Raw genomic sequence first — 15854 nt, forward strand, 5'->3', positions numbered from 1 at the left:
CAGGTGGCTGATAAAAAAAAGATAAAAGAACAACCAAATGAAAACTTCAAAGAAGAGGCCATGAAGATAAAGAGCTGCAGAGAGGAGCGGGTCGCCGGTTGTTGGACTGGACTTGTTGTTGGGCAGGTCCCTTCCGTAATATAAAGGACACGATTATCAACTGTGCTCTTATTTTTACTTACAGATATTGTTGCTTTCCATTCATGTTAATTGGTCTCCACTGTGTTTTACCAAATCTGTGTCTGCACCCATCTGGGTTGGCCCCATGATCTCTGGTGGCTTTTGTGAGCCCCTTGAACCCAAAACTGTTAATGACGTACCCGAGGATGAGCCGGGCAAACGAGGACATATACAGTACAGTCAGTAAGAGGCTGGTGTTAACTGTTATTAAAACCAAACCGTGACCAACAAGTGCAACGCAACATCTTCAATGAGCAAATAAGTAAGTCATTAAAAGCAAAGAGCCAAGTGGACGTTATAATCCATATGAATAAAAAACCAACATTAAAATCCCAAGCCAGCTTCTTCTTTTAAAAACAGACACGAGCCTCAATACCTCATTCTGAAATCCGTCTCCCTCTTGATGAGGGAGGGTCCGGCAGGGGGTCCCGTCAATAGGAATCCGAACCCGGGATTTAATTGGATGACTGCACCTGTGGGCGGGCGTCTCCTCATGCTGCAGATTCTCGATAGGATAAGCTGAGGAGACGCCCACCAAGACATGCAGTCATTCCAAATAAATCCCAGGTTTGGGTTCCTACCGTTCGTCCATCAGCTTTTCGTAGATCTCTGTAACGGACCCTGTCAACCAGTCTGTCCAAAGGGGGGACGCTGCATGACAGGGCCGCTCCTCTGCTTTTCTACAGCCTCACACACTCTTAAGCACAGGCCCGCCGCCCGTTTCCTTGGGGGCCAAACTCCGGCCACCTGCCTCTATTCTGGGTGACAGGGTCTCTCTCACTACTGCCTCTTGCTTCTTCATTAACCTCCGCTCTTTTCTTTCTGATCTGATTTCCTTTCTGCTTCCTACACAGCTAGATAGATAGATAGATAGATAGATAGATAGATAGATAGATAGATAGATAGATAGATAGATAGATAGATAGATAGATAGATAGATATGGAAGGCACTATATAATAGATAGATAGATAGATAGATAGATAGAGTGAAAGGCACTATATAATAGATAGATAGATAGATAGATAGATAGATAGATAGATAGATAGATAGATAGATAGATAGATAGATAGATAGAGTGAAAGGCACTATATAATAGATAGATAGATAGATAGATAGATAGATAGATAGATAGATAGATAGATAGATAGATAGATAGAGTGAAAGGCACTATATAATAGATAGATAGATAGATAGATAGATAGATAGATAGATAGATAGATAGATAGATAGATAGATAGATAGAAAGGCACTCTATAATAGATAGATAGATAGATAGATAGATAGATAGATAGATAGATAGAGTGAACGGCACTATATAATAGATAGATAGATAGATAGATAGATAGATAGATAGATAGATAGATAGATAGATAGATAGATAGATAGATAGAGTGAAAGGCACTATATAATAGATAGATAGATAGATAGATAGATAGATAGATAGATAGATAGATAGAGTGAAAGGCACTATATAATAGATAGATAGATAGATAGATAGATAGATAGATAGATAGATAGATAGATAGATAGATAGATAGATAGATAGATAGATAGATAGATAGATAGATTGAGTGAAAGGCACTATTTTCTATTACCTGGTCAAGAACTGGATTAGTGTCAGTGGTCTTTGTGATTTGTCTGTTGTAATACTGATTGTGGGTTTGGTGAGGAATTCAGTTTGTTTCGTGCTTTGCTTAATTGTCTCACACACTGTTTATTTGAAAGTGTATTGTCACGCATGCAAACCTGAAGATGACAATTCAAGTTCTTCCTGGGTATGTGATACCACCCCGAGCCGAGAGGTGGTGCTGCCCCTAACTGTGTTGACATTTTCTTCCCCTGCAATTCTGAGAAACTACCCAGTGAGGGCAACTGACTCCGCCTCTTCCAGTCCCTGTGATTCAATAGGACAAGCGATCAGGCATCTCTTGACAGGGAGACGACTCGAGTGAAGGAGCTCCGTAGTGACAGACCTAACGGCAGAGTTTGGATTAGTGATAGCCACTCACCTAACATGGCAGCTCTTTTCTTTTGTTCTTTACGCCATTGAGCGTTTGTTAGGTTGAAAAGGATGGCAAGTGAACAGGGAGGGCTGGGTTGGCACCTAAAATGTCAGATCCTTCTATTTCTTGGATGACCACAATACTTATGTTTATGCTTAGTGTGAGGCTGTTTGGTTAAATTAATATACTCCTGGGGGTTATTTTCTGTATATCGCTTAAATCATCCGAGATCAGATGCCTCATCTTGGATGAGTTAATGCCCGTGAAGCTAATCCGGGATAAGTCGGTTTTTCAAACGCAGTTGTGTAGTAGATTAGTCTAGCTGCATCAAGAGTGGGCAGGAGGAGGAGTATAGGAACCTAATCAAGGACTTTGTTAAATGGTGTGACTCAAACCACCTACACCTGAACACCAGCAAGACCAAGGAGCTGGTGGTGGATTTTAGGAGGCCCAGGCCCCTCATGGACGCCGTGATCATCAGAGGTGACTGTGCAGAGGGTGCAGACCTTTAAATACCTGGGAGTGCAGCTGGATGATAAACTGGACTGGACTGCCAATACTAATGCCCTGTGTAAGAGAGGACAGAGCCGACTATACTTCATTAGAAGGCTGGCGTCCTTCAACATCTGCAATAAGATGCTGCAGATGTTCTATCAGATGGTTGTGGCGAGAGCCCTCTTGTACGCGGTGGTGTGCTGGGGAGGCAGCATAAAGAAGAGGGACAAACTGGTGAGGAAGGCAGGCTCTATTGTGGGCACGGAGCTGGACAGTTTGACATCCGTGGCAGAGCGATGGGCGCTAAGCAGGCAACTGTCAATCATGGAGAATCCACTGCATCCACTGAACAGGATCATCTCCAGACTGCTGTCACCGTCCTGCTCCACTGACAGACTGAGGAGACCCCACACTATGTGACTCGGGGGGTAAACGTTAACATTACACAAAGTTATTGTCTGTTATACCTGCATTGTTATCACTCTTTAATTTAATATTGTTATTATCAGTATGCTGCTGCTGGAGTATGGGAATTTCTCTTTGGGATTAATAAAGTATCTATCAATCTATCTATCTATTATATAGTGCCTTTCATATCTATCTATCTATCTATTATATAGTGCCTTTCATATCTATCTATCTATCTATTATATAGTGCCTTTCATATCTATCTATCTATTATATAATGCCTTTCATATCTATCTTTCTATCTATCTATCTATCTATTATATAGTGCCTTTCATATCTATCTATCTGAGATGATTGCGTGTGCCCGCTCTGATTGAAAAGCCCACATATATTGAGTCAAGAAAACCTGATCAGCAAGTCTTTGACAGGCTGTATCAAAATGACCAAAGAACAAGTTCATTTTTTCACACAAGCGGAGCAGGACCGTTTACTCGAAGGATATGAAGAATTTCAAGATTTAATATGCACAAGGGGTAACACTGCAAAGCAGCCCAAACCAGAAAAGACAGCTGGCAAAAAGTGGCTGCCAAATTAAACGCTAAGTAGTATGCGTTGTACTTACTGAATGTCGCGTTTCATTTCCTATGTGTCAGATTAATTATTATTTAATATGTCATAATTCCAGATCAAATGTGAGCACAAGGAGAATATGGGAAGTGGTTAAAGTGAAGTACAAGAATATACTTCAAACTGGTAAATATTGGTATATAACTAATTAAAGAATTGTTGACTTAAAGAATCATATATAATGTACAAATTTTAAAGCTAATAAGAAGGCAGACAAGCAAAAAACAGTTGGCGGTCCACGCGGTCCAGAGCTAACCCCTGCAGAAGAGTTGGCTCTCCAGCAAAATGCCAATCGCCCGTTTCTGAGGGCATTCCAGGGGGAGCTCCTCCTCAGAACCAGTGGCAGGATGCAGTGGTCACCTCATTTCAGGTAAAGGGTGGTCATTGCATGTATTTGTCCTCAATGTGTGCCCCATATAGCCCTCTTTTTTTGGTTGGGTCAGTTGCAGGGAATGTCATATCCTTAGAACCTGTGTCTGACCAACGAGATGCTGATGAAGGTCGAATATTTGATGAAGACACCGTGTCTGATTATTCATCAGGCGTAGAGGTACATTTTCCATATAATGTTTGATCAAACTCCACTCTGATCAGTCCCATGTGCCCCAATCACATTTGGAAATCCTGGGTAGTGAGAATGTTAGGCTGAATGTCAGACTCTTTATGGCACTGTGGGTGTTTTTGCCCGTGTATTACCTACCTATGCAATGGCATGAAACGCCTCTTTTATTGTCTGCACACGCCGGTGTCCAGGAAACACTATGAAAACCCGAAGGACATATTTCAGAGCCAAACCGACTTTACGAATTGCCTGGCAAACTGCACTTTTTGACAGATTTTCCACATCGCCTACAGTATATAAAAAAAGTGCCGCTTGCAAAAAACACTCAAAGCAATGCCTACAGTCTGTGTGGTTGTGAGAGCCCGACTTCGCTGAGTTTGACTGCGAATATAAGGCGCTAATAAATCTTTGAGGTACAATATTCCCCCTTGACTAAAGCGGTATGTTTCGAAAAGAATTTCCTCCGGGAGCAATAAAGGATCTTGCCGATCGTGTAAAACCCTCTCTGTATGAAATTCTCTTCTTACAATTTGCGCACCGATATCAATTGGTCGCTCATTCACGAACGGTGAAGCCATGACTGAATGAATTCCACGCACGGACACTGATTAAGTGTGTCAGCTAATCCTTGTTTACTCCGAGCAGGTTTGAGGATTTGGATCTGCTGCTATGACAACAAATTCAGCAAGAGTCTCGAAAAACCGACAGATCCAGGATCAGGCCAAATCGTCAACTATTACATCCGGCTAAACGATCAATCCACGGATGAAAAATATCCCGCTCATCTTCTATTGTTAATTCTGTAGTTTGTTTTTCTTGCTGGCGGCTGTCGGAGAGTGGGATACGGTGAGATATTGGGATACAAGTCTGTCATACAGCAGCACAGGTTCATTTTGGGACTGAGCAGTGCGGCAACACGTCCGGGTTCACTTTGGAGAGCGTTGTTACAACCTCACGGCGACACACTTCAGCAAAAAGGGAGAGGGGAACGGTGAAACCCCTGGCCAAAATGAACAAATTAGAATTAAATTAGATTTGAAGGTTATTTATTCAATGAAATAAAACGAAATCATAATCTAAAATATTTCTAATGAAGAATACAAAAAGGAACAGAAAAAGCCAAAAAGTAATAAACCTCAAATGCCAAAATATACCATTTTTAATGGAAAGTCAAACCAGTATGGACGAATATTTTGGACAAAATTAAATAACAAAATAAATACACAAATAAATGATACTACTGTAATATGAACAAAATAAATAAATAACAACATGGAATGTGAGTATAAATAATTAAATATGTCACAAAATATATTTTCATTGCTTATTTCTTTATGCATTTACTAGCTCCTCTGACGCCTTTGGTCTCCTACCAACAGTTGCGGTTAGAATATTAGTACAATTTGCAAATGTACAAAAGAAAAATGATTATTTATCCATCCATCCCATCCATTTTCTAACCCGCTGAATCCGAATACAGGGTCACGGGGGTCTGCTGGAGCCAATCCCAGCCAACACAGGGCACAAGGCAGGAACCAATCCTGGGCAGGGTGCCAACCCACCGCAGATGATTATTTATTGGAGTCAAAAATCACAAAATGTTATAAACATGTACAATAAAAATTCATTATTATTTAACGGTGTAAAAATCATGAAATGAGAATAAAATATTTACTCTCTTACCAATTAGAGTATTCCCGTTAAACGCAGGTCTACTGTGCTTGATGAGTATTTATAAGAGACTAAATAAACGATCCATTTGTTTTAACTGATATTCTTAGGGATAAAAAAAAACTTTTTTATTTAAATAACAGGAAGAATCGAATGAAAACTAAAGTGGCATGCAATGGGTCATCGTCACTCGACCTTCAGCTAACTGAATCAACTAAATGCAAACACTGGTGTGATGAATAGATCATTTATTTTTTAATAGTTTGTTTCTGTGAAAGAAAGTTTACTCAATCAAAAAGAATGTAATTTATTGAATTAAATTATTAAAATGAATTATTGAAATAATAATGATTTATTGAAATGAAATATTAAAAACCACAACTTTCTTGATATTTTAGTTTAGAATTTAAAAACAAAATAAGAATCTGAAAAATCTAACAACATCACATTAAAGTTTGATAAATTCCAAAAAGAATGATACCAAATATATAAATGTAGTTTTTAAAATAAGCTTAATTTAAAGCGTGACAAAAACGTGGCATAAAAGCATCACATAAAATCATTGCACAAAATCGTTGTACTTTTAGGCTTAGGATTTTACATATATATAGAGATTAAATCAAATTATTTATGTATTTTAGTGATACACAAAACACCTGAAATAAGCCCTGAAATGCAAACTGTCACTTTCACTCGTCAATGTCGAGAGGGCGGGCCCTAGCATATCCTGTGTTTTGATTGGTTACTTGTCGGTAAGATGCAAACTCCTCATGCGTCCCTTCATATCTGATCAGCGGGATTCCCAAGGCAAGAAAAAAAAAAAACGTACATCCACTCTGGAGACGACTCACCAATCAAAAAGCAGAACTCACTAGAGCTCCGCCCTCTTAACTTTGACGAGGGAAAGTGACAGTTTTCATTTCAGGGCTTATTCTGCGATGCTTGCAGTGTCACTGAAATTAATAAATTCAAATAAGCAAATAAGTAAGTACATGAAGAAATAGGCAACAAAGAAACAATTGTGACATATTTGATTAGTTATACTAATTTATATTTATACTAATTTTTTAATTAATTTATTTATTTCATGCTATTATTTATTCATTCTAACACTTCACAGAACCTTTGTTCGCTGAAATGAATAAATTAAGAAGCAAATAAGTAAATACATTAAGAAATAGGCAACAAAGAAACAATTGTGACATATTTGATTAGTTATACTAATTTATATTTATTCTAAGTTTATTTATTTCATGCTATTATTTATTCATTCTAACATTTCACAGAACCTTTATTTATATGCGTATTTATTAATTTATTCAATTTGGTCTGCAATATCCCTCCGTTAACTACAAATAAACAAGAAACTGAAAACAATGCGAAAACACAAATGCGGCAGAAAAGATGACAAAGGGAGTGAAAGAACAAAAGCCCTGGAAAAGTGGATGCCTTTACCATCCTGTCTGAGGCCTGCTAAGCCCTTCAACTGGCAGCAGCCGACCCGCTAACTGATCTGTGGCTAGGAGGGTCGCCACCCATATGGGCTCATCGTAAAAAGGGAAAAGGAGAAAAAGGAAATAAAGAAATGAAAGGTGCAAAAATGATAACCAGAAATCTTGAAAACTTAATGGTAAACAATTACGTAAAATAAAAGGAATAACTGTCACATTTTTTCTAACAAAACACTTACAAAAATGAATCGACAAAAAAAATAAAATAGGCCCAGTCCTGACAAAATCCTAACAGTAACATTCTACCGTCGCTGCGTCCAAATTCTACAGAAGAGAGGACATGCAATATCATTGGTTATTTAATCGTTTTCTTGAGATCTCCAGAAAACAAAACGTACCATTTGCTCCTGGTGACGTTCATAACACGTGACAACAACTGACAACAACAATGATAGCAACTGATCAACAGTCATGTGATACGCATGTAAATGTAGGCGGACCCCATTTGCATTGTTCAAACATGGGACACGACTCGTTTCTCCTGAGCGTGCGGTCGATGTTTTCACGCCTGCGTACCTGAGGCTTGCCTTCTTGGGCTCGTCAGATGTAAGCAGTACCACTCCGGGACACAAGGAGACACAGGTTGCTTCTTTCTCCCACAGCCTCCCTGAGAAACCGCCCAATGAGGAACACTGACTCCACCCCTTCCGGTCCAGCCACACCCGGTAGAAGTTGCCTTATTTTGGAGAGAGCAGACCACAGAATGGAGCGCCGAGCCACCCTGAGCTTTACCTTAGTAACATTGATTTTTTGTTAGATTGTAAACTTTCATATCATCGAGCGCCTGTCGAGGTCTTTGGGTCCATCCAGAGGACATGGCTGGGGGTGGACAATGCTGCTTTCCATGTGACCTGGAAGTGCTACCAACATGCAGTGAAAAGGAGCCCACTGCCTCACCCTGAGATGTCTTGGAGGAAGAATTTGGTCATATATTGTAATGGCTATTGATCTTTTGATAGATGATTATTGGAGATTGGAGGAAGACAAGTAAATATCTTTTATTTGAAGTCAGAATTGTGTTGGGCATTACTGTGTCTGCGGTTTAGGGGACATGGGCACCCCTTTGGTGTTTACAATATCCTTCTATATAAAAGCGGTCGGGATTGTCCTTCCGTCCCGTGAGTGCTATGCAGGCGCGGAGGTTCACACACGCCCCGAACATTTTGCAATGCACGATGGGATTTGTAGTTTCGTTTTTCCAGCTAAAAGATGATTTTCTACTCCAGACTGTGTGATATCTTCTTCTTCCTTCTTACTACGTATATAAAAGCGGTTGGGATTGTCCTTCCGTCCCGTGAGTGGAGAGTGTAGCGGTATTCTGCTTATCACAGACTTACTACTTGCAGCTTGCGGTACGAAGCGACGCCATGTGAGCAGAGTTCTGGTGCTCCCATCGTTTGACAAAATAGACAAAATTATGTCTCTGGAAATAATTCATGTTGATGGAGTACAAATGCCTCACCGCGTAGTAAATATCAGGGGGGTTCAAAAGGGCGACCTCAATATAGAAAAAAAGTTTAAATTTCATCACAAATATAACAGAAACTACAAGTATTAAAGTAATACCGCTCAAATACAATATAACCAAATTAATGAGTTTGTCTAAAATATCAGATTGATCTACAAATTGAATTGCCTTAAGAAGTGGTCAACTTAAAAGGCGGTCAGCCTAGTATTATTAATAATTTGACTGTTTAAAATGGATTATATTGAACGAGGGGCATACGGCAGGGTGCTTCGGGGCAGGAGGGGTGATATTGGCCTATCCTTATATTAGCCACCATACAGTCAAGGAAGGAGAGCGCTAGCGATGGGCCTGCTTTTCAGCATATCGGGCCTGATTAGTTGCACAGATGTCTAGAAGAAGCAGATGGACGTCATTACTTGTACGGCGTCATACAGTGACTCAGAATCACGGCTTAAATCGGCGACCTTTCGATAGCACCTTCACATGGCGGACAGGTTTCAAAGACATTTAATAATCAGCCTTTACCGATCATCTTTCTGTAGTGAAGACAACTCGATGGCACAGCAGAGCTGCAACATAAATGTTCAGGCAGGTGACGGGACCCGCACTGTGGGTCACGCAGTGAAGATTCACAGGCTGGGACTGAACCATCAACCCTGACTGCCTAAAGTCCACTTGGCCACACAGTCTCCTTAAAAAGGCGGTTTAACACACAAGGTGTTCCTTGCATGATGAGTTGAAATGGGGCAGAAACCATTTACTGTAGTGCAGGAGCACCTTCTGGAATGTCCAACACAAACTAAAACTTGGAGCCTGGGAAGTCCAATTCTTATCGAAGAACATCCAGCACAATTTAAAGATACGTTATTTAAAATTTTAGGAGGCAAAACGAGAGCTACAAAGTTACAAAAATAGCAGTTTACTTGGTTTGAAGCTTAAGTCCGTGTTGAGTCCATGCTATCTTCTCAATCCACGAACTCTAGAGTCCAAGGTAAGGGCAGGGCACAAATAAATCACTTCACTTTTCATCTTCTCTAATGTCCCCTGAAATGTAACTTTATTACAGCAATTTCAGGCACTTTGTATTGGATATGTAAAGAGATTTCACAGCAAATTCATTTCATCGGTATGAGGCGACGCCATTTTTTTCGCCGGCATGTAGTATCGCATCTTTTTCCAGAAGCGAGAGTTGTAGTTGTCGGCTTGACTATCTTTCCACTTAACGGTGCCCCTTTCCTTCACAAGAAGTCGGAGGGACTCTGGCAGAGACTTCAGATCTTTCAGAGGCTTGTACTCGATCAGAATCACCTGAATCTTCTTCTCAACCAAGTCGGAGTGCAGCCCGGTGACCAATTCGTAATGACTCTCGTCGACCACATTTTTGCCACTTAGGATCAAAATCATTCTTCTGCTTTTGCCGATGTATTCCAAAGTATTGTCCACAAATGCTGGGGAAAGAAGACAATTAGAAGCGTTAAAATATTTTATACTGACACAGTAAGAAGTGCTAATCTAGACTTGAAAGATAAGGTGAGGAAAATAATAAAATAAATAGTCACACAGCTTATTATCTTAGGTTTATGGCCTACTAACAGAACAAAATGCCTGTTTATTAAAAAAGGGGCCTAATGATAAGTCCATCTGTTTCGATTGTGTCATTCATTCATGAATCAGTGATGGTGATGCCTCCCTTCTAGATGAACTGAACAATTTCTTTGCACAGTTTAAGGGCGCAGAACAAAGAGCCTGCGAGAAAAGCAACACCTCCCTCCACTGACCAAGCACTCTGTCTCTCCATAACTGACGTGAGGAGGACTCTATCCAGAGTCAATCCACGCAAAGCTGCAGGACCTGACAACATACCTGGTCTTGTGCTCAAAGAATGTGCCAGTCAACTGGCTGGTGTCCTCACAGACATCTTCAACACATCTCTGAGCAGGTCGTCAGTCCCAACATGCTTCAAGTCGACCACCATCATACCAGTGCCAAAGAAGTCATCAGTGACATGCCTGAATGACTACCGACCAGTTGCACTCACGCCAATCATAATGAAGTGCTTCGAAAGGTTAGTCATGTCACACATAAAGACTAATCTCCTTGCCTCCCTTGACCCTCTTCAGTTTGCATACCCGCTCAAACAGGTCAACTGAGGATGCCACACGCTCTGCCCTTCACCTTTCCCTGACACATCTGGATAAAAAAGACACATATGTCAGGATGCTATTCATAGACTTTAGCTCTGCCTTCAACACAATCATCCCTCCAAAGCTGGTTGTAAAACTGAGCAGGTTGGGCCTGAACACCACCCTCTGCAATTGGATCCTGGACTTCTTGACAGAGAGGCCCCAGTCAGTTCGGATGGGCCGCAACACTTCCAGCATCATCACACTGAGCACTGGAGCGCCGCAGGGCTGTGTGCTTAGTCTACTGCTCTTCACTCTGCTGACTCACGACTGCACAGCCATGCACAACACCAACCACATCATCAAGTTTGGGGAAGATACGACGGTGCTGGGACTGATAGGCAGGGGTGATGAAAGAGCATACAGAGATGAGGTGAAATGACTGTCCGCTCGGTGTGAAGACAACAATCTCTCTCTCAATGTCGACAAGACAAAAGAGATAATCGTGGACTTCAGAAAATCACGTCCTGCCCACATCCCGCTCAGCATCAACGGTTTAGATGTGGAGACTGTTAGGAGTACCATGTTCCTCGGTGTGCACTTAACTGAGGAACTTACGTGGATGCATAACACCTCGTCACTAATCAAGAAAGCCCAGCTGAGACTACAACACTTCCTGAGGCGGCTGAAGCGAGCAAGTCTTCCCCCTTCCATCCTCACCATGTTCTACAGAGGCACCATGGAGAGTGTCCTGACCAGCTGCATCACGGTCTGGTATGGCAACTGCAACATATCCGACCGCAAAGGATAGTGAAGACAGCAGAGAACATTACTGGGGTGCCTCTCCCTTCACTACAGGACACATTTTACAAACGCAGTGTCCGCATTGTGCAGGACCCCCTTACACCCCTCACATGGGCTATTCACACTTCTGCCATCCAAGAGAAGATACTTCAGCATCAGAGCCAGATCTACTAGGCTGCAGGAGAGTTTTTACCCCCTAGCTGTTAGACTCCTTAACTCCCTGGGATCTTCCACACGGCCTCAACCACCACTAAAAACTGAACTTTTATACACGCAGGACACTGTCCTGTAAAGATGAGTGTGCAGGGAGAGAAGAACTGAAAATCTCATACTGACCTTTAAGGATTTCGACATTCTTGATATTCTTCTGCTGTGAAACATTCTGACCTGTCATTGTTTACACGTCTTAACAATTATTATCATACACTGAACATTTCTGTATTATCTATATCTATTATTTATTATTTATTATATTACATATCTTACACATCAATATTGCTGCTACTTCTTTGTCCTATCTTTGCACAATGTCTTGTCTTGTTTGTGTTTTAATTTAAAATTTTTTAATTTTTATTCTATTTTTAATTTACTATTTGCACATCATGTTGTTACACTGTGGACCCTGAGCTTCACAATTTCGTCTGTCTGTATACTTGTATATGGTATGAGATGACAATAAAGTTCACTTTGACTTGACTTGACTTTGACTTTGAATCTCTGTTCACAGGATATGCCTTACGTCAGTGGTTCTCAACCCGTGGGGTGGGACCCCCTAGAGGGGTGCAAAGTAACAAAAAGGGGGAGCGCCAAGAAATATAAAATCTGTTGAAACCAAAACAAATTAACTTAAAGTACATTCTAATACTAGAACAATAAATATAGAGTTAGATAAATGTTGGTAAAAGTTAAGTAGGTATAATAAAATATGCATTGTCACACATGTGCGCATGGGAGGCAGCTAAAGGGCTTGATTGAAGGCAGTTCTGAGGCATGCTGGGATATGGCAGAGTGCACTGACTCTTTTTCTCCCTTTTCTGTAGACCATTCCCGGGAGATTCCACCTGGCTCTCTTGACGCCACTTCCGGGACCGAGCCAATGAAAGTAGACCTTACCGGCTCCGGCCCCTGTGATGTCACATCCGGGCTCGATCCAATGAATGAAGAACGTGGGCCCTATCCTTATGACCTCACTTCCTGTCTTCCCTTTTAAAAGCCTGCCCTTTTCCCCTTTTCCCTCAGTCTGGACTCAGTTGTATGCACTTCAGTGCGGATTATTTGATAAAAACGACTTTTGCAGCTGGGATACCAGATAATACGGGTGGCTGCCCCAAACCTTTATCTGTTTATGTCTCGTTATTGTGACAGCATCTACATTTCAAAAAAATGTTAGGGGGGCGCGATTAAAACTGTTATGAAAACTCGGGTCGCAAATACTTAAAGGTTGAGAAACGCTGCCTTACGTCCCTCTGTCTTTGTATGTCTGGTTGCTTTTTTTCAATCAGACATTCTAGCCCTGTTGTTGATGCAATATCGAGTCATCTGGGCTTACACCACCGGATTTACTGTATTACTCCAACCACTTGCCTTTGTTCATCGGGCATTCCTGCTCGTTTGTGGACACCACATGACATTATGCCTGGGCACAGATGGCAGACAATGGACAGCTTTATCACTTAATATATCTACAGTCATATGAGTCAAGGCTGGGGGGCTGTCAAAAGGCAGGGCCTGTTAAAGCCCATTGCGGTACTTCCTGTGTGATTTTGGGCTATACAAAAATAAACTGTATTGTATTGTATTGTAGCGGGCTTTCTTATACAGTCATATGACAAAGTTTGGGCACCCCTCTTAATTCTTTGGATTTTTGTTTCTCATTGGCTGACCTTTCAAAGTATCAACTTCCTTTTAATATCTGACATGCCTTATGGAGACAGTAGGATTTCAGCAGTGACATTAAGTTTATTGGATTAACAGAAAATATGCATCATAACAAAATTAGACAGGTGCATAAATGTGAGCACCACAACAGAGATCTGACATCAATACTCAGCTGAGCCTCCTTTTGCTGCTTTGAGCCTCCAGACGCTGTCCTCCTATAGCCTGTGATGAGTGTCTGGACTCTGGATGAGGTATTTCTGACCATTCAGTTCAATTTGATGGACAGCCTGCTTCAAATCATCCCATAGATTGTCGATGATATTCAAGTCAGGGGACTGTGACGGCCATTCCAGAACATTGTACTTCTCCCTCTGCATGAAAGCCTTTGTAGATTTTGAACTGTGTTTTGGGTCATCGTCTTGTTGAAATATCCAACCCCTGCGTAATTTCAACTTTGTGACTGATGCTTGAACATTATCCTGAAGAATTTGTTCATATTGGGTTGAATTCATCCGACCCTCGACTTTAACAAGGGCCGCAGTCCCTGAACTGGCCACACAGCATGATGGGACCTCCACCAAATGTGACAGGAGGTAGCCGGTGTTTGTCTTGGAATGTGGTGTTCTTCTTCTGCCATGCAAAGTGCTTTTTGTTCTGACCAAATAACTCCATTTGTGTCTCGTCAGTCCAAAGCACTTTGTTCCATCGGGTGAAGGGGAACTGTCGTATGGACGTAAAGCGTGAACGACCCAGTGCGCGTGACTGACTTTATGTATTTTGGGTGCTATTTGCTTGCTTTCCGACTCACAGTACAATTTCAGTGTTGCTCTTTCTGACTGACTGGTGCTATTTGTTCGCTTTCCGACGTATTGTAAATAAGGTAAATTTATCTCACTGTGCTGCTTATTCCATACGTAATAGCATGTAACACATTATAATTGTCCTGCTTTTCGCTAATATACCCATGCCACCAAAAAAAAGACAGAATTGGAAGGTCCACTTCAGATGCCAGAAAAAAGTCTATTTGAAGGGCGTCTGAAACACCACAGCAGACAGAATCCAGAGTGGAGGAACTTACAATAAAATGCCAATGTTTGTTCTGTTTCTGTGTTCTGTTTCTTTCATTTGCGAAATTCACCGGTTATACATTCCCGGGCAACGCTGGGTACTCCTGCTAGTAGATACTGTATATATAATATATATATTGTCACGCACGTGCGATGTTGTGTGGACCAAGTGAAGGTAATTCCACGCCAGGCCAAGGGGTGGCGGGGTGCACTAAATCTTCTCCTGTTATCTCTACAGACCAGCCGCGGGAAAACCTATCTGACTCAGCTCTGAAGATGTTACTTCTGGTTACCTAGGATGACATCACTTTCCGATTCTAGCGCTGACGTCAGAAGAAGGTCACTTCTGGTTCCCCTACGTCACTTCCGGTCTGACCCTCATCAGTTCAATCCTGGACTCCAACAGAGAAACATCTCTTGTTCTACATCAACCCATTGCAGCCAGGACTAATATAAGGGTGGCTGCCCCAAACCTTTTTAAGTGTGTCGAGTCTGATCTTTTCACAATATATATATATATATATATATATATATATATATATAGAGAGAGAGAGAGAGAGAGAGAGAGAGTGAGAAAGTGAGACCTTGCACCAATCATCAGAAGTTACACCTTCCTTCAAAATGAGGCACATCCGTCTCTTCTGCCTCATTAAAGTTGATGATCCATTCTCTTTTGGGTTCCTGAAAACTGATGAGCTGCTGTCTTTAGGAGGAGAACCCACTGACTCTCTCTGAAACAACAGGTGCACAAACATTTTTTGGCCTGGAAGCTACTGTCCATGGAGTCTTGGAGATGGATGTCCTAAAGTAGCACTAAGCTCTGTACCAGTGAATGACACCAGTCTGAGAAGACTGACTGGCAGCCATTACCTCAAAAAGGGAACTATAGCACAAACACTCTTGTGCCAGAAAGAGTAACGTTTTTCCCCTACGAAGTTGCTGAGGACAAAACAAAGAGCCTAAGAGCGAGGTGAAGAAGACAACATCACAGCACACCTCGGACAAAGGACAATGTCGCAAACACCAAGATCGACCTCCAACACTCGCAGAGTCGTC

General features: G+C 41.5%; 1 protein-coding gene across 1 annotated transcript in view; it reads right to left on the minus strand.

Moving 5' to 3' along the window:
- Positions 1 to 9417: 9417 nt before the first annotated feature.
- Positions 9418 to 15854, minus strand: part of LOC120524086 (interleukin-18 receptor 1-like) — a 138015-nt gene continuing 131578 nt past the window's right edge. The window contains exon 11 of the mRNA XM_039745943.1: positions 9418 to 10374. Within this exon, the coding sequence (XP_039601877.1) occupies positions 10031 to 10374 (344 nt within the window). The 3' untranslated portion in view covers positions 9418 to 10030. The remainder of the gene's footprint in view (positions 10375 to 15854) is intronic.

This window comes from Polypterus senegalus, chromosome 2 (assembly GCF_016835505.1).
Source record: "Polypterus senegalus isolate Bchr_013 chromosome 2, ASM1683550v1, whole genome shotgun sequence".
Taxonomy (NCBI): Eukaryota; Metazoa; Chordata; class Cladistia; order Polypteriformes; family Polypteridae; genus Polypterus; species Polypterus senegalus.